This window comes from Rhyacophila brunnea, unplaced genomic scaffold (assembly GCF_057557595.1).
Source record: "Rhyacophila brunnea isolate RB1 unplaced genomic scaffold, BYU_Rbru_1.0 scaffold_7, whole genome shotgun sequence".
Taxonomy (NCBI): Eukaryota; Metazoa; Arthropoda; class Insecta; order Trichoptera; family Rhyacophilidae; genus Rhyacophila; species Rhyacophila brunnea.
Genome location: NW_028233339.1, coordinates 46,034,662 through 46,054,473, shown reverse-complemented (window position 1 = coordinate 46,054,473; position 19,812 = coordinate 46,034,662). Strand labels below are relative to the sequence as shown.

Sequence of the window (19,812 nt, the reverse complement as noted above, 5' to 3'; positions counted from 1 at the left end):
AGGGTCATAACGAAAAAAAACGGTTATCAAATCAAATATCAAAGTGCAAGTTAATAAATAAAATTACAAGGTACATATTATATTCCACATTTCTTTACGTAAACTGACACCACAGCTAGTAACAGAAACACCTAACAATATTATTGAGCAATTAGTGATTGGATCGTTACTGGAAATTGGTGAGAACCAAGTCTGCAATTCCAAGTTGTCCATCAGCATCAGTGAGTCGCCACTGAGCATGCTTGAAGCAAATCTCATTCACTTTTACGGTGGCAGCGTTGCGGGCTTTCGTTGCAGGTGCACGGTACCGCAGTTCTTGATAGCATGCCACCATCGCGTGCAAATTCTGTAGAAAATAAAAACACGTCAGTATCATACAACCAGCTAATAAGTAGCCATTCAAACTCTTTGTACTAAAATACTTGATAGTGTATGTGAATATTATGTATCTATGTGATTTTTTTACCTCTCCATCTCTGGTAAGCTGTTCCTTGCATTCGAGCACCTGTCGCTGGAGGTCTTGGACGTCCAACTCATGTTGATCGGAGCCGTTCCCTTCGGAGCCAGCTCGTTGCACCAGATATGTTTCTCTCTCCAATCGTCTCAAACGAGCCACCAGCTCTCGTACCTAATATATCCAATTTGAATTAGATACTATCACATTAAATAATTATGTATTTTGGATATTTTTAATTGATTAATGATAACTAGTTATTAGCCTCTACTCAATCTGTTTTTTTGTGATATTTTGTGTAGGTATGTGATTATTTAGGATAATATATGCTGCAGAAACTTCATTGTTTGCTATTGTTGCTTTAACTCAAGTCACAAAATATATCGGCCTTACTTGCCCGGCACTGATGCCGTGTCATACATTGCCCTGCAACCGGGCAATAGTTTCATCATTTTTTCTGGCAATAGTACGGCAATCTTCAATTTTTAATGTTTCGTTTAAGGGGCCCTTTACATTTAGTCGACACTAAGGCAATGGGCAAAGAAACTATCGTAATCTATGACAATAGATTTTTTACATCTAAAATGTATCTTACTAAGATCGTAATCGTATCTATTGATTCAATGAAAAATCCACTTGGCTTACATTCTTTTAAGTCTAATAAGTTTAGTTTTTTGAACCTTTCATGTCTTATAATTATAGGTGTACCTATTACAAAGAAGAGAACCGCTAAAGTACAAATATGAAAAATGTATTTGTATTAAATTTTGTACTTATAAAGTTAAACATACATAGTGAATTCTTGTTAATGTAACCATAAAAAAACTTGGCGACAATCACCTGGTTTTGTAAAAGTTGTATGGGTTTTCTGGGGTCCTTGACACGCTGCAGTTGCAACTCGAAACGAACCTGTGTCAATCTCTCGAGCGCTCTCTTACGTTGCGGCTCAACGTACAACACTAGGTTGTTCACCACATCCAACAACATGGCGTACTGGAATACAATAAAAAATAATTAACAGATTATACTCATCCTAATACTAATTAAACTCATACTAATTAAATAAATCAAAGAATTTTAATGATTCTTTCTGAACATGTTATAAAAACAGAGACTATTATAATATACTGACATCGGCCAAAGTTATACAGCCCTTTTAAACTTTATCTAACTTTAGGGTGTCTTTGTCTTGCCCAGATTAGAGTAAAAGTATTAATTCTGCGACCAAATAAAAGATTAATAAAACACCACATAATTGAATAAGTTTTGAAAGGTCAACAAATCATGGTGTTATATTAGATTGGCTGTACCTTCATCTCAACTTCAGATTGCAGTCTGTTTTGCAATTATTTAGATTTTGTTATACATAGTTAAAGTTCAAAACCCTAACTCGCACATGTATGTTGTTGCACAGGGTAATATGTATGTAGTACAATCAGCGATTTATTTACTAATGTTGGCTTTTTGTTTTTATAATTCAACAAGAATGCACTATCGGTGATTTTGTTAGAACTGTGGTGAAGTGCCCTTTCACTTTTTACTTCAATGAATAATTGACAAAATAACAATACATTGCCAGTTAGAAACACTTAAATATAGTATGTTGGTATGACAAGTTTTCGTGAATTATAAATATCGACAAGCTGATACTTTTCTGTACATTTGTAATGTATCGTATGCCATTTATTATCTCAAAAAATCTCAATATCCCGATCGTCCCAATTTCAGATCATAACTTATGAGTTAAGAACAAGGCCTGAACAAAAACGAACCATAAGTGCAAGTGAGAATGCATTCGGCACGCTTATATCTCCGCAATATGGTTTGAGAAAGATAGAGTTTCTATGGCTGAACTAAATATTCTTTTACACCTCGCTGGTAAATATTGGTTTGAATGACTCCATTTATTCAAAAAATGTGAGCATGCATTGCTGAAATTTATTGTTTTTGTGTTGAATATAAAGTTAGTGGTAATTATTTTTAGTTAATTTAGTAGAAAATGTGGTTAACTATGTTGTGTTTAAATTTAGTAGCCGTACTGAGAAGCAACATGATGGTATAACGTTTCATAATGAAGTTAATGATAGAGGCTCTTATCTGCGTTATACGTTTTGCCGAACAATACCTCCTCTCTTTATATTATTACTCTGAGGTTAAGAACCACTTTTTTAGGGCATCGGTCAAACAAAAAAAAATGTAATTTATAAAATATATAGAATCACTATAACTTGAAATACAACTGTAAATATGGAATTATCAGACATGCTATGGAAGTAATCAACCAATGCGCTCTGAGAGATCGTCACTGTAGGATTGGTTTGTCGAATAGACCAAATGTCAAATGTTCAGGAGACGAAAAACAAATTTCATTATCCTATATTTAAATACATAGAGGTATTTAAATTGTATTTTTTACATCACATGAATGCTGTATTCATCACAAAGCAATTTAAAGAAAAGGATGGTTCTGGTCCATTTAGAATATTTAGATACAAAAAATCATTCTGCATTAATAGGTTGATTTCGACAAAAACTGATATTCGACAAACCAATCCTATAGCAACGAGATGATAGTGCTTATGAAATATGAATTAAATTTTCATTACACTATTAAGGTACATGCAGTTGTTAAATTAAATAAAGAAATTGTTAGACGTACCTGCAGCGAATTGGTACAAACGTCAAGGTCATGATGCATAAGAGTAAAAGTGTCGCAAGGAGTCTCGGGTTCTCCCCAAGCAGTAGTTGAGCCTCCTCCTCCTGTGCCAGCAAAGCCTTCCTCGTATCCCACGTAGTAGAACTCGCATTTACAACGAGAGACAATGCGTTGGAGCTGGAACGGTATATCAAATAATTAGTAGCTCATTCCCATGTAAAATTAAGTGTATTCCGTGTATTTTCAGTGATAGTGAAGGATCAAAGAAACAGTATGCCAAGCTAAACATATGCTTGCGACAGATACTGTGAAACTTTAGGAATAACGAGGAGATAAGAGAGTGAACCAAGCAGCCTCTCATGACACTGAGAATGAATAGGCAACATTGGACCTGGCTCGGCCACGTGCTGCAGACGCCTGAAGAGAACTTTAACCAGACTTACCTATTTTTTAATCCCAGACTAGATTCCGGTGTCCTGGAAGGTCGCTACCTAAATACTATTTACAGAGTGTATACGGCGGAGCTACGGGATGCTGGCATGACCTGGAATGACCCAAGAAGACTGGCGAGTGACAGGGATTCTTGAAGGCTCCGTGTGGTATCTATATGCTCCAGCTAAGGGGTGGATATGGCTGAAGTTAATATTCTTTTAATATTCCGTAGGCAACATTTTTTTACCATTAAAGTAAATTTGTGATTTATCTCACTCAGCTGGTCGACCTCCCATGCCGGGCCCCCCAGCTAGAGCCATGTCAGCTCGCTCCTTGTGCGGGCCATAGTCTTCATCTTTACTTAGACTCTTTCTATCAATCGACCAAAACTCGTTTTGTCGTTACCTGTGGCGCATGTGCCTGATCAGCGCTGGGTCCGACAGTGCTCCCCAGAACGACTCCTGCAGAGTGACCACTGCCCACAATTCTAGGTACATCCGGTAGAGCTGATATTGCCTGCGCTCCCTTCTCTTCAATCTCTTCCACGCACACCCACTGAATGTTTTCTAGAATACACCAAGATTCATTTTAGTTTGTAATGGATTTATCAACTATTATATCTGATGATAAAATATTTTATATACCAAAGGTTTTCAAAGTGTGAATCCCGAGGCCCCGGGGCATCTCAACCAATTCTCAGGGCCACCACAAAATATTTGAAAATTTTAATAATAGCAGTCAATTTTGATGAATTGATGCACGGTCACAATGATACTAGTATATATTCATAGCTGACAAGATGAAATGACATGAATCCTATAGGTCTGTGATAATTACTCTCTTTATATAGATCATGAATAATAATGGCCTCAAGTTACATCCCTGAGGATCACCAAAAAATATCTGTACATTTGCAATCAATAGTAAAAAACTACCATAAAATAATTACAAAATATAGGAGTTAAATTACCATGAAGTCTGTCATTATCCCTAGCGCTGACAGTAGCGTAATACTGCATACTCTCCAAGGATCCAGCCCAAGTGGATCTGGACCTCCTGAGTCTCTGACGGACCTCAGCTCGAGCGGCACACAACACCACATACCCTCGAGTTTCACAGCCGCGCAGCACTACTTGTGCATTCACCAGGGCAACTGTAATCACATAAACACTCTTAATCCTACTTTGTTTTCATTGGCTGTACAATCCAAACTTGGCAGCCTTACGAAGAGGTTTCTTACCAGATTTTTTTAGAAGAAATGGATCTTAGCCACTTGCTCAACTGAACAGGTCTATGGTCCCATGCTCTGAATCTAAATATACATTGAAAAGCAACTTGAGAATTTGCCAAACCAGGGATACAGACCCAAGACCCATTGCTTTATCACGGCACAGACTTAAATAAACCTATTTCATCATACTTTATTCATTCATTCAAATGGCGGCAGGGTGTGAATGACAACATAAAAATATCCACAGAAGCAAAACCAATGACACGAACATTAAATCACATTGCCATGTGATAGTTATCACTAGAGAGGCACCGATAGAGCGTCAATCCCTGCCAGCCCGTTTTCATAAGCTTGGTAGAAAGTTCAACATGAATGGCATACAGGATACAGGTCTCAACAAAATACTCGGTGGTTTCCATTTCTCAATGCACACAAAGCGGAACAATTGAACCGTGCTTTAATAATAATCTTACTGAGCCAGTTGCAAATGGAGGGTTCGTCCAGAGTGGAATTAGCTGCGTGCGGCAGAGGTTGGGCAGTTGGTTCCGAGAGATCGTCCGAGAAAACAACTGCCTTGTGATCTGCTTCCGCTACCAACTGAGCCAGCAGTGCCTGCGTTTGACTGCCACTCGACTGCAACATTATGTCGACATAGTTTTATTATTATCATATACATTGATTAAATCATATCAGCAGACTTCCTGATTCCCTCAACCGTGTGTCCAAATCGAACCCTTTCATCTAGTTGTGAACGAAATAGAAAAATTCTAATATTGTCTCATCCAACTCGACGACTGTAGTCAACAATTGCCTTGAACGCAATTAATATCTAAATAAGAGGCTTCATGTTGACGTATGCCTTCATAATAATAATCGACAGCGAACAGACAGTAATACAAAACAAAAATATTCTAACATTAAATACAATCAGCAACTTGTTACTTTGTCCAAATACAATCTCTAATAGTTTGCAGTGACATTTGAAGCAAAAAATACGAATGAATCCTGTTTAATGTTGCCACCAAGCTGACGGAAAGATATTTTTTTTATCTAATTTTAAACACTAGCAACACAGTCTATGTTATAAACTAATCACAATAGTGTCGAAACGATCCAATTGGTACCTGAATCACTGATACAATTACTATTTAAGGTTAACAGTTACCTAAAGATGTCGGTGAATCTGCAAGTATAATATTATTAGAGCATAGTAATATGTTGTTCATTACAATTTGTTTCAAGTTATTGATTGCATATCAGATGTCATTCTACCTAACTAACTTGACACTGGTCAACAGTTGGAGACACTACTGATTGCTGAGCCTCTTCATCATAGAAATGGGAATTAGCACATCTTATGGAGCTGATCTCATTTACTTATTGGAGAATGGAATTTATTGGCTTACAAAAACAAATACATATCGCACAAAATTAGAGTTCTTAAAACCTACCTGGACATTGGTATTGGTAGTTGGTGGAGTAGCTGGAGCGGCCGTGTCAGGTCCTCGACTCTTGACACTGGCTTCTGAGTCTTCGCTGCGGAATATTTTTAAAGCGTCCGTTGACAGATTTTTCTTCAGTTGCTGAAATTTGATGCATAAGACAATTAATAATGTAATTCTTTTCAAAGTTGGTAACAATTCATGATATACTATCACCGGCCTTCTTGTGCTCTTAGGCGGAGATGGCAGACCGTGATAATGTCATGGCCAAGAAGCGGGGGTGGGGGACGGAAACGCACGGTTTATTTTTATCGTATTTGCGATTTGGCGGGCTGCAGACGTGGTGTCGCGGGCTGGGCTACTGGGGCTTCGCATCCGAGGCGATGCCCGCTGTCCGATGGGAGATAGGATTGGGGCTTGCGGCTTGGCGTGCTGCCGATGTGGTCCTTTGTTTCCTGGAGATGCTTGAGAAGTCTGCCGACGCGGTCCTTTTGGCGGGAGATGTATCTTGGCTTCGCGTCCGAGGCGAGCAGAAACGATGCTGGCTGTCCGGCGGCCAATCGAAGAGACGATCGGGGCTTGCGGCTTGGCTGGAGAATCTGTAGATGCTTCTTGTTCGGGGTCCGAGGCGAGAGAGATGCTGGCTGGTCGACGTCTGATATGAGAGAGAGATTTTCGCGCGCGTCCAACTGACAGATTCGCGGCGTCCTGTTTTTCGTGTCGGTCGCGAACCTCCCTGTTTTACCGATGGCGCTGTTTCGAGCGGCCGTTTTTGGTAGACCGCGTCTGTGGTTTGGCGGGAGCGTAGACGAATTCGAATTTCGGACTTTTTTTTGAGGCGGGCTCCACTCGGCCGAGGGTTGCAAGAACCGCGAAGAGTGGACGTAGGCTGTGGTATAATGGGAAAGTTGATGGTTCGGTCTGCCCTTTGAGGTGGTCTCCTGTGGGAGACTTCCATCTGGTATCAATACCTACTTATATATATTATAGAAACGGGGCCACATTCGGTGGCGAACCTTGGTCAGGAGTCAAGGGTAGGGTAGGTTCTAATAATTAAGAGTTATAGGGGAGAATGGTGCTTATTTGATGATCAATGAAACAGTGTAGGTATAAAGTTGTTCAGAATAAAGCCGAGTTGGGTTCGGTATAGTATTCTTTTTTGCGATTTTATGAAATTGTTCATACAAATATTAATTAATATTCATGAAATAAATGATTGCTCGAAAAATATTTTTATCTCATTGCGACCCTCTGAAATAAATATAAGAGCAGTAGTGTTAGAGCCGGGCCACACCGGGCGACTCTGGTCTCGAGACTAGTCGCGAGACCAGACCGATGTATGCAGTTATATTGACCGTGCCACACCTGGTCGCCCAGTAGTTGCGCAACCAACAGAGTCGGGCGACCAGTAAAATCTCGTTCTTGCGCTCGGTCTGGTCTCCCGGTCTCTTTGGTCGGGCGATCGGTAGCGATGTATGAAAACATATAGCTATGCATTGAATGCTCCCACACTAGGCGACCAGTTGCCGGCAGCTACGCCTTGAAGAGAACGTATTTTTTGAATACTTGTGTGTACATTCATTATTATTATTTATTGGCTGCCTCTTTGGTCGCCTGCAAGTCGCCTGAGTAAATCGCCCGAGAGACCACAGTCGCGTAACTGGTCTCGAGACCAGAGTCGCCCGGTGTGGCCTGGCTCTTAGTGTGAAGTTTGTTACTAATGGACCTACAATGGGAAATATTTTAATTATTAGCATTAGTAACCCTATTACATCATTATCAACACGACTCTATGGAAGATAATATTTAAAAAAAAAAATATTATTAAAAAGACACACCTTATTCTTCATGTAAGTGTCAAACAGAGCGAATGCGACATCTCTGTTGGCCTTAGTCCAGGCTCCTCGTAGGTCATGAACGACAAGTCGATGAGTAGGAGGGGCCTCAGCAGCGTTGGGTGGGACACATGGGGGTAGACCGCTACCCACTTCGCTCGCCTCACGACCATAAGAGACCTTGCCCACGCTAAGGCAGTAGCACTTCTCGACAGGCTGGCCAGATGATATTGACTGTAAACAAATTTTATTTTTAAATACCTGGATTTTGTATAATATATTGGGTATTGAAATTTAAATACTTTTAAAAGAATGAACTTATGCAATTATTGTAATTGCACATATACTGGTCAAACACCAAGAAAATTATATTCCATAGATTAATACAGGACACAGTAAAATACATATTAGCTTTTGCAATTCTAATAAAAAGAACATAGGTATTAAGTTTTTCGACTAAAGGGTAATTCAAAGAAAACGATTAGTTATAGATTAGATATTCAATAATTGGAATGTTACATTCTTAAATCTTGTGAATTATTCGTTGAATAAAAAAATGGTTAATTAAAAATTATTAGCAATTTCAAGTAAGCTACAAACATGTAGTAATTAAAGTAATACTGTCCAACAAGAAGATTAAGACATAAGCTGGAAGGCGCTGTCATCGACTACATGGGAGGAGTTTGTTAGTTTATAATGGAAGTGCGGTTAAAAATGGGAGGAGCTTGTTAGTCACAGTTTTAACACGTAGCCAAGAAGATGTTGTTCGACAGTACCTACTTTGATTTAAAATACAAAAGCCGATCGCCAATAAGACGTAGCTCAATTTGGGAACTGCTTCAGTGAGTATTAAAAAGTCAATAGTTAAAATTTGTCATAATTAAGTATGACTCCTTTAGCATAGTGGACTATGTGCGTGCATGCCCAAGAGATGCAGGTTCGTTTCCTGCAGGGTGGATTGTGTTACTTTTTTCAAAAAGATTTTTTCTATTGATTATAATATATTTTCTTAGAAGTGTTCTCTAAATTATGTAAAATTTATTTTATATGATTAGCATAAGAACTTCTGGTGAAACAAAGTAAGAAATACCTCCTTGTCAGGATCATAATGAAGAGCTGATTTAAGCCAGATCTCTGCATCGTTGAGCTCGCAGTTGATGTAGAGTGGAGGCCAGGTGGAGCGGGGCCGCCTTTTCAGACCGTCTTTGGGCGAGACCAGCACCAGGGCGTGTTGTGCTCCGCACGTCACTCTCCGCCCGCACACTTCCACTCCTCTTTGCATCGCAAACGACATCCAGTAGCATACCTAAAATTATGGAATAAATCTAATAGTTAATTTCTGTCATAATGACAATTTAATAGGTAGAAAGAAAATAAAAACAATATCATCACCTGAAATCTGTGGAGAGCAAGTGAAAGGCGAGCCGTTCTACAGTGACGGGAAAGCTGAGGCCGGCGAGGTCTCGTGTTGTTAAAGACGGTTCCACGTCTTGTCGGACGAGTGGCGCCTGATAGTATTTGCTTCAAACTTTCAAACCATCTGTTTCATTGAGAAAAAAATTAATACATCATTTAGTGAGGGTTCAAATCTTTTAAATCAATTCCCATAAAAGAGAGAAAAAGTGAAATTGTTCTAAATAATTTAAATTTACTGAGTATAAACAATAAGACTATAATATGAGACAAATGAATGACCAACCAACCTGAGAGTGCTACCATAGAGTAAGAGAATCGGGCAATCACTGTCATCTGAGGGGCGGGTCTCAAATGCCAAATGGACACCAACGCCCTGAGATCGGAATGCGCGGAAAGAATCATGCTCCTAGAGAGAGAAAGAATTATTCATTACATACTATAAATAATATTTAGTATAAAGCACAAGTGTTATCATTCATGACAGCATTACATTTTGAAGTATTCAACTTGCAAGATCAAACTAACAGTATGATACAGTCTTATATATTATGATAATCTTATATATAACTATTGGGAGTCATAACGTATTATGTACAACACTTGATGGCGATTCCATAATATTTATAAGCTGAATCTCAATAATTTGCATTCCATGATAACGTATCAGTAGAAAAGGGTGGAGGTACAAATTAGAGTCATACGTATTTGTTTTTATTGAACTTAGACTACAATTTACAGATGGTGTTGGTTAGTTTTAAAAAATCAATTAAACCCTGGCTAAACTAAACCATAAAAGTTTTGATATACTTTGGACGATACGACAAAATTGTACACACTTTTCCATTCATACTTATTTATTTTCGTTGGTTCATTTTTTAAATTCATTAAGCCCTGCCTAAACCAAACTATAATAGATAAAAAATATTCTATTCATAAAATATCCAAAGTTATGTATGATTTAATTGCATAATTTTAGATATTTTAGAGATAGATGAGTATTTTTTGACTATTATCTATTAATTATGGCTTGGATTTCGCAGGGTTTAATTGAATTTTAAAAACTAACCAACACAATTTGTAAATTGTAGTTGTATTTCAATGAAAACAAATATGTATGAATGACAAAGTTTAGTGTACACTATTTATGGCGGATCTTAACAGCCTACCTCCACCCTTCGCCACTGTAACGTATACTGCATTGTAAGTGATAAATGGTTTAAAAATTTTGTTGTTTCTTAAATATGTATGTATACAGTTGACACAACGAAGCTTCATTAGAAACTCTTTAAAAGCAACACAGATCTATACTTGCATATTGAAATTTTTATCAATTAACTTAATAGTTTTACAAACAGCTTCCATTCAACTAATTGTTTGCGAATTTATCATGACCAACAAAATGTACTGCAAAATCTAATAAGATTAGTGTTGAGACGGCAGTAGTACAGACAAATACACACCTGATTACTGGAGTATTCGGGAATCTTATCGGGAGCGCATTGCACGACAGAATGGTGATCATTGGGATCCGCCAGACACAGCCATGACAGTTTCAGTGTCAGCCGAAGATTGGGCAAATGCAGCAAACGGCAGTCATCGTACTTCGAAGCCGTTCTTACGTACACACTCAGATCTCCCTTGAAGACTATTTTAGCTAAACAAAAAGAAAAATATCCAGTTATTTTAACATGTATATCTAGAAACATTATATACTGTTAACAACAAAATTTTAGGCGTCCTCTGGAAATAAGCCAGAACCAGTGTTTGCAGCCAAATAAATGGAGTTATCTTTGTTATTAAGTCTTATTATTGTATGTGCGAATTAGCTTTAAGAATCGTAAACATTTACCTACTTAGAATGTTTCGGACTGACTGAGAAGGTTGCACCATGCGGTGCTATCTTCCGCCTGAACGACTTCGCGTAAAAAGGAAGGCCATCAATGAGCGAGACGGGAAGATGTTTCACACATTGTATACGTGGACCCAGCCTGTTCACTGTATCACTCAGGCTTCAACTATCAACTTGTCAATAGCTATCCGATTTCGTTTTAACTGTAATCATTTGCTTTCTTCAATTAACACCGTTTTCCGCAATGACTTCTTAATTATTGGAACCCACCTTTCTTGAGCCTCATGATATGCTGGATAAGGCTCTGTTCCAAGCCTTATCACTATGATGAGAAAAACCTGTTTCCTTCGTACGTTTGCTCCGAAATTAGCTGTACAATAAGCCTTATGCAACATGTCAAAACCATTCTCAAAATGTCAAAAACTATGAATGCATAAAACTTATGCGAAAACTGCTAAAATAATGTTGTAGGTATATAATAACTCAATTAAACAAACCATTAGTCCAATCCAGTGCTAAATCGGTCCATGCCAGTTCCATTTCCTCGGTGGTGTTGTAAGGGTCCAAAGATGCATGCAAGAGTAGAGCGAGACGGCGCACGCAGAGAGTGAGACGGCCATGCATCATGAGACGCATCTTGTCCCACCAGGCAAGTGCCGCGCTTGGATCTCGCGATCCCTTCATCACCTGTTCCCAGCCTGACAGAGAAAATAATATCATTTTAAGTATTTTAATGGTACTAAATCAAACCATAGATGATATTTACAGTGGTATTTAATAGATGCTTCATGGTAGCCATTTGAAATGAGTCACTTAATATAGGAATAAGTCTTTGCTCAATGCTTCGATTATTAGATTTAATGATTTGTTATGATTGATTAGTTCATTTGAATCTAAATAACTGAAATCCCTCTTTCTTATCACCATACAAATCATTTCCCTATCTCCTAGTCCTCAACCACTTCTGGACTGACATGCTTCTCTCTGTTTTCATATCATATTTTATGCATAATGCTACCTGAAATAAGATTTTTTATTGTCAGTCAAAATCGTATATTTGACTGACTTACATGTTTCAAGTCAGTTGTACACGAACAACACATCTAGTTCATAATTAAAATTTTAACATTAGTAATCAATGGTCTAACTTGACTTGACAATATAAAATCATCATAATGGCATTAAATCTCAGCTAAGGAATATATTATACGTACTGTCGAACAAGAACTTCTTGTCTATGTGTTAAAACTGTGAACTAACAATCCCCTCCAGTGCACATAATCACACTTCCATTTTCAAATGAGGAACGCTCCCAAATTTATCATTTCTATTTATGCTTCCATAGTGTACGGATCTGGCAATTTACGTAATTTGAAACTTTTTATAATAAAAATATGTCTAAAACGGTCAAGAGTGATATTAGGATTATTATTAGTAAACATTTGCCACCATGACAGATACATCACTAAAAGTCTCCTACATGCAATTACAGCGACTTCCAGTTATTGCCAATTTCTTGTTGTCGGACAATAGCTGTTACCATTTATTTCGACTGCGTAGACTGAATTGAAAACAAAAGAAAGTGGGGGCGAATTACCAACACTAATAATTCAGCCGTATGAATAAATAAACACTTCATTATGACCGCCTTGAAGTGGGTAATTGAAAGATAATGACTTACTCATATTGCACTGCGCAATGACAGGCTCCCAGCAAGGACCAAAGGCGTAAGTGTACTGGTCCATCTCGCAATTCAGATCGTGGTAGAACTTGAGTGACGTCATGCTTCGTTCTAATTTGATCGGTCCCCACGGGGCGCCTTGCTCCACTGTTGCCAGACGACGGGCTGTTGAACATAATATTTTTAATTACTCTGCGTGAAAAGACGAATGAATGATCGCTGTGATGAATTCGATTCGAGATAATTTCAAGAACGAGTTCGCTCTATAGTCGAAAGAATAGCGAGATACCGCTAGGGACATGTAGAGAGCTTCTTAATGGTGCCAGATGAAAGGCTTTCACCCACCCGGGTGACAGGTGAAACAGGACTTAACAATAATTTGAAGCGTGATAAACTGCATTCGGATCGAAGTAACTAGAACCAAGTATAATATAACAAAATGAGGTTACTTGGATGATCTTACAAATTGAGGACCGCAGAATATATAATGGTCTATCCACCAGTACCATCAACGACCTGTGGGAAACCAATGATGCAGCCATTAAATTGGTTAAGGCATGATAGAAGAAGAAGCTGAAACTCACCCCTGGGCAATGGTTGCGGTTCCGCCCCCATGAGGGTTCCCCAGAGTTGGATGCTGACAGCCCTCAAGAGGGGCTGCGGGAAGTCTCTCAATTGAAGACGCCATTCTCCGCAAGATCCACTGGCCCAGCGGCACCACAGGGTAGAGAACTCCAGGTTTTCTTCAGGCCATGGACTGAAATATTAATAATGTTATGCTAATTTATTTAATATATAAAATAACTTAATAGGAATTAAGCATTTAAGAATAAGACTACAATGTCCTATATAATATATCGATAGTAAAAATGCAAGACAATCCTGAAATTATCGACCATACCGAAAAAGTATTGATTATTTTTTATTATCTTTTATTTACACAAATTTTTTTGCTTTAACATGGTTTAAAAAGAATAAAAATACGTATGTATGTACATATTTTTAAAAAAATTGCATTGCAATGGACCGCGCGCTACTGGTGCATACATATGTTGTCACCGGATGCCGCCCATACATGGTGCCACTAGTCAGTCACTTCGGGTTCGATACGAGAGACGCGGCGCGTGGTTCGGCGTTAGCGTCATTAAATATTTCCAGCGATGAGAGTGATTTTTCGACAGAGAAAAACAGCAGTAAACGGGCACGTTTATTGTCAAATAACGAGACTGAATGAATATATTTCTCAATGCTAAATTTAATTCAAATCGAGAACTACATCTCTATATATATAAAAATCTCGTGTCACGATGTTTGTGGTCGAACTCCTCCGAAACGGCTCGACCGATTTTTATGAATTTTTTTATGTATAATTGTTAGGTATGAGAATAGGTCAACAAGTATATTTCATACCGCTAGGTGATTCGGGTATCTCTATCCAGAAAAAAATTTCTTTAAGGCTCGACCGATTTTTATGATTTTTTTTATGTATATTTGTTAGGTATGAGAATAGGTCAACAAGTATATTTCATACCGCTAGGTGATTCGGGTATCTCTATCCAGAAAAAATTTTCTTTTATTTTTTTGACAATTTTTTTTTTGTATTTTTTTTTTATTTGGCATCAAAAAATACCTATAACCCAAAATTTTCACCTTGCTACCTCCACTCTCCCATTTTTTAATCGCGATTTTAGTATTTTTGTATGAACAAATGAACCGTCGTTCGTATTTCAAGCAGAACGAAATTATTTATGTTGTTGAATGACAGATGGCGGTACGTCCGAGAAGAATTCACGAGAAGCGTCACGTTATTTTGACAATTCATTCGGCATATCACAAGGCAGTGTGTGCAAAATGTTGTACGATTTATTTTAATTTATCTATTTGTGTGTGTGTGTGTGTTGTGTTACAGTGTACAATGCCAGCAAGACGTAAGGGGGCCTATTTGAGCCGTCAAACGAATAAAGCAACAAACATGCGAAACATTAGAGCAGAAATCACAGACGAACAAATCCAACAAGATAACGAAAATGTGCGTGTGAGCATGTCGCGATTGCGTGAATCTCAATCACAAGAGGCACAAGCTGAACGAAATCAACAACAACAATTGGAACGGAGACAAGCGCGCCGGTTTGCAGTTAACACGCGCAGAGCAAATGACCGACAACGCCAACAAGTACATCGAGCATTATCCGCTTCGTTCCTTCGTCTTGCATTCAAATACGAGCCAGATATTGAATATTCCGCTCATCCGAAAGTGCTGATTGGTGCTATGGACAAAGAATGTCCCCATTGTCATGCGCTAAAATTCAAACATGAGTCAGCCGGTATGTGTTGCGCATCAGGAAAAGTGCAACTACCAGAAATTGAGACACCACCAGAACCATTGAACGGCTTGCTCATCGGCACGGATCCAGATTCAAACCTGTTCCTGAAATCCATTCGCACATTCAATTCATGCTTCCAAATGACTTCGTTCGGAGCTACAGAAATAGTTCACAATACTGCGGCAAATGGTCAACAATTCCATTCAACGTTCAAAATCAAAGGCCAAGTGTACCACAAAGTAGGCTCATTGCTGCCAATGCCAAACGAACCACATAAATTTTTACAAATTTACTTCATGGGCGGTGAGGACATCAATCGCGTAGATGCACGTTGCGGCTACAATAACCTCAATTCGCCTAATGCTAGGCGCATCGTCGGCGAACTGGACACCCTATTGAATGAGCACAACGAATTATTGAAATTCTTCAAATCATACATGCACGAATTTCAAAGTGACAACCACGCTATTGTCATCAATCCTGATAAAACACCAGCTGGAGAGCACGTGCGTCGATTCAATGCGCCTGTTGTTGACGACGTTGCTGGAATCATGGTTGGCGACCGCACATCGCCGCGAGAAATCGTGATTCGAAGAAGAAACAATAATCTGGAGTTCATCGCTGACACACACCGTTCATACGACGCTCTCCAATATCCGCTAATTTTCTGGAAGGGACAAGACGGATATTGCATAAACATTAAACAACGAGATCCCGCCACAGGTAATTCATTCATTATAAACATCATTATTCATTTTGAATTAATATTTATGAATGAATTAATATTTTTGAATATGTTGTTACAGGAGCCGAAACAAACAAGAAAGTGAGCTCGATGGATTTTTATGCGTATCGTATGATGATTCGACGCGGTCAGGACAACGTCATTCTGCGATGTCGTGAGCTGTGCCAACAATTCATGGTTGACATGTACGCGAAGGTAGAGAGCGAACGACTGCGATTCCTACGACACAATCAACAGAAGCTGCGTGCGGAAGAATACATTCACTTGCGAGACGCTATCATGAGCGACGCCGACACCGCCGAAATTGGTAACTCTATCATTCTATCATCATCCTAAATAGGCAGTCCACGTCATATCCAAGAATACATACAGGATGCTATGACTTTCGTGCGCGAGTACGGACGACCGTGTTTATTTATAACGTTTACATGTAATCCAAAGTGGCAGGAGATTACATCTTTGCTATTGCCAGGCCAAAATGCAATACATCGTCATGATATTACAGCACGTGTGTTCAAACAAAAATTGAAGTCTTTAATGAGCTTCATTACAAAATTACACGTATTCGGTCCCACACGTTGCTGGATGTATTCGGTAGAATGGCAAAAGCGAGGATTACCTCATGCACACATTTTGATTTGGTTAGTCGACAAAATACGCCCTGAAGAAATCGATAGTGTAATTTCCGCGGAAATTATAGATCCGTCTACTGATCAACTACTGTTCGATATTGTTACCACAAACATGATTCATGGCCCATGCGGTGATCTGAATCGTTTATCGCCTTGCATGGCAGATGGAAAATGTACAAAGCGTTTTCCTAAACATTTCACCAACGACACGATCACAAATGTCGACGGATATCCAATGTATCGTCGAAGAAATACTGATAATGGCGGACAATCATTTACACTAAATATCAACAACGCAGACATTGACATTGACAATCGTTGGGTGGTACCATATTCGCCTCTGCTGAGCAAAACATTCAATGCTCATATCAATGTTGAGTTCTGCAGTTCGGTGAAGAGCATCAAATACATTTGCAAGTATGTGAATAAAGGCAGCGATATGGCTGTATTTCAAATTCAAAATACCGATGTGAATGCTCCTCGATTGAATGACAACGACGAAATAATGCGCTACCAAATTGGCCGGTACATCAGCTCCAATGAAGCTGTCTGGCGTATCTTTGGTTTCCCAATTCATGAACGGGACCCAGCAGTTATACATTTAGCCGTCCATCTTGAAAACGGCCAGCGCGTATTTTTCACCAACGAGACAGCAATTGAGCGTGCCATAAATCCACCAAAAACTACACTCACCGAATTTTTCGAATTGTGTAATCGTGCGGATACTTTCGGTGCCTTTGCACGAACATTAATCTATTCCGAAGTACCTCGCTATTTCACATGGAATCAAACAAAAAAATGGATGCCCCGCAAGCAAGGCACACCAATTGTTGCGTGCCCCGGCCTATTCAAATCAAACACTTTGGGCCGAGTATATACAGTCAATCCAAGGCAGATTGAGTGTTTCTATCTGTGACTGTTGTTGGTTAATGTCACCGGCTCATTATCATTTCAAGATATACGCAAAGTGAATGGGCAACAGTATCCAACATATAAAGATGCATGCCTTGCACTCGGCTTGCTCGAAGACGACAATCACTGGGACGATATGCTTGCTGAAGCAGCATTGGGCTGTACAGCAACACAAATTCGTCTACTATTCGCTATAGTGTTGACTACATGTTTCCCGGGACGAGCAGACACGTTGTGGGATAAGCACAAAGATTCAATGACTGACGATATATTGCATCGAATTCGTACACGGTGCAACGATCTAACGATTACATTCAGTGACGCTATGTACAATGAAGCATTGATTACTATCGAGGATCTTTGCGTTGTCATTGCCAATTTACCACTCAGTCATTTCGGTATGAGTTCGCCAAATCGAAGTACTTCTGATTTAATGGACACCGAAATGAATCGTGAACTGCAGTACGATACTGCAGAAATGGCAGCGATTGTTACTCGCAATGTCCCACTACTGACTCATGAACAAAAAATCATTTACGACCGCATTATGCTGGCAGTTTTGGCGGGACAAGGTGGATTCTTTTTTTTGGATGCACCAGGTGGAACTGGCAAAACATTTCTCATTTCGCTAATTCTCGCCAAAATACGATCAAATAATGGCATTGCATTGGCTGTTGCATCATCTGGCATTGCAGCAACTTTATTGGATGGAGGCAGAACAGCTCATTCAGCATTTAAGCTGCCACTGAATATTCATAATAACCCAGACGCAATGTGCAATATAAAAAAACAATCGTCCATGGCCACAGTGCTGAAACAATGCAAAATTATCATCTGGGATGAATGCACTATGGCACACAAACATTCTCTTGAGGCGTTGAACAGAACACTTAAAGATATAAAAAACAACGACAAACTATTCGGCGGCACTCTATTATTCCTTTCAGGTGATTTCAGACAAACACTTCCCATCATTCCACGTTCAACGTACGCTGATGAGATCAACGCTTGCTTGAAATCATCGCCACTGTGGCGTAATGTTGAAAAGGTCCAGCTAAAAATAAACACGCGCGTGCAAATGTTACAAGATCCATCTGCTGACACATTCTCGAACCAATTGTTAGATATCGGCGATGGAAAAGTTGCTGTCTATGAAAATACTGGATGCATAAAATTGCCCACTAATTTCTGCAGAATCGTTGATTCGCAAAATGCTCTCATTGACCGCATATTTCCCGATGTACGCACACAATACATAAATCATGCGTGGCTAGCAGAAAGAGCCATTTTGGCAGCAAAAAATGTGGACGTTGACGATTTAAACTTCAAGATACAGCAGTCATTGCCAGGCGATTTGGTATCATACAAATCGATCGATACAGTTTGCGATGTCAACGAAGCTGTAAATTATCCAACAGAGTTTTTGAACTCACTGGATTTACCAGGCATGTCAACACACCTTCTACGACTGAAAGTTGGATCTCCGGTTATTTTACTTCGGAATTTGAACCCACCACGGCTGTGCAATGGCACGCGATTGGTCATTAAAAAATTGATGAAAAACATTATCGAAGCCACCATTTTGAATGGGAAATTCCAAGCCGAAAATGTTTTGCTGCCACGAATTCCAATGATTCTTACAGACGTGCCAATTGAATTCAAACGCGTTCAATTTCCTATTAGATTGGCATTCACAATGACAATCAATAAGTCGCAAGGCCAAACTATGTCTGTTTGCGGCTTAGATCTGGGCACACCATGTTTTTCACACGGACAATTGTACGTGGCATGTTCTCGCGTGGGCAAACCATCGAGCTTATTCGTGTTAGCTAAAGACGGACTGACAAAAAATATTGTACACTCAATTGCTCTTCAAAATTAATATTGATTTTCTTTATTTCATTTTCCTACTTTAGGATAAAAAAAATATAATTTTTTTTCACTTTACATTTAACTTTTAAGAGATCAAACAATGAATATGTTATCGGCGGTCATCGTCTACAGTGCTCCATTCCTCTTTCTGTCATAGATATCATCCCCACACACTTACAATACATTCGTTATTTTTTATTTAACAACCAAAATATTTACTATATAATAATATATTTTTATGTATAAATAGTTTAATATATAAATAAATTCGATTTATTTTTTAGTTCAAGAATTTCGTATTTTAAGTTGATTTTTAGTAATGGACCATTTT

At 38.9% G+C, this 19,812-nt stretch overlaps 2 protein-coding genes across 2 annotated transcripts in view; one reads left to right on the top strand and one right to left on the bottom strand.

The window, feature by feature from the left end:
* Positions 1 to 19,812, bottom strand: part of hob (bridge-like lipid transfer protein family member hobbit) — a 43,266-nt gene that overhangs the window by 7,208 nt on the left and 16,246 nt on the right. Inside the window, exons 15-30 of the mRNA XM_085958360.1 lie at positions 13,581 to 13,753; positions 12,997 to 13,161; positions 11,813 to 12,013; positions 10,927 to 11,120; positions 9,754 to 9,872; positions 9,443 to 9,590; positions 9,141 to 9,356; positions 8,054 to 8,284; positions 6,225 to 6,356; positions 5,247 to 5,406; positions 4,513 to 4,695; positions 3,948 to 4,108; positions 3,114 to 3,287; positions 1,295 to 1,447; positions 467 to 628; positions 171 to 346 (exon numbers count right to left, since the gene is read on the bottom strand). Coding sequence (XP_085814486.1) covers positions 171 to 346; positions 467 to 628; positions 1,295 to 1,447; positions 3,114 to 3,287; positions 3,948 to 4,108; positions 4,513 to 4,695; positions 5,247 to 5,406; positions 6,225 to 6,356; positions 8,054 to 8,284; positions 9,141 to 9,356; positions 9,443 to 9,590; positions 9,754 to 9,872; positions 10,927 to 11,120; positions 11,813 to 12,013; positions 12,997 to 13,161; positions 13,581 to 13,753 — 2,748 coding nt within the window. The remainder of the gene's footprint in view (positions 1 to 170; positions 347 to 466; positions 629 to 1,294; positions 1,448 to 3,113; positions 3,288 to 3,947; positions 4,109 to 4,512; positions 4,696 to 5,246; positions 5,407 to 6,224; positions 6,357 to 8,053; positions 8,285 to 9,140; positions 9,357 to 9,442; positions 9,591 to 9,753; positions 9,873 to 10,926; positions 11,121 to 11,812; positions 12,014 to 12,996; positions 13,162 to 13,580; positions 13,754 to 19,812) is intronic.
* On the top strand, positions 14,493 to 16,260 carry LOC147064976 (uncharacterized). Its single transcript, XM_085957503.1, has 2 exons — positions 14,493 to 14,694; positions 14,923 to 16,260. The coding sequence occupies exon 2, from the start codon at positions 14,969 to 14,971 to the stop codon at positions 16,148 to 16,150; it is 1,182 nt and encodes a 393-aa protein (XP_085813629.1). The 5' UTR covers positions 14,493 to 14,694; positions 14,923 to 14,968; the 3' UTR covers positions 16,151 to 16,260.

Excerpts from the sequence above, each read along its gene's own strand:
- LOC147064976 (XM_085957503.1), top strand. The coding sequence starts at position 14,969 with ATGCGAAACATTAGAGCAGAAATCACAGACGAACAAATCCAACAAGAT.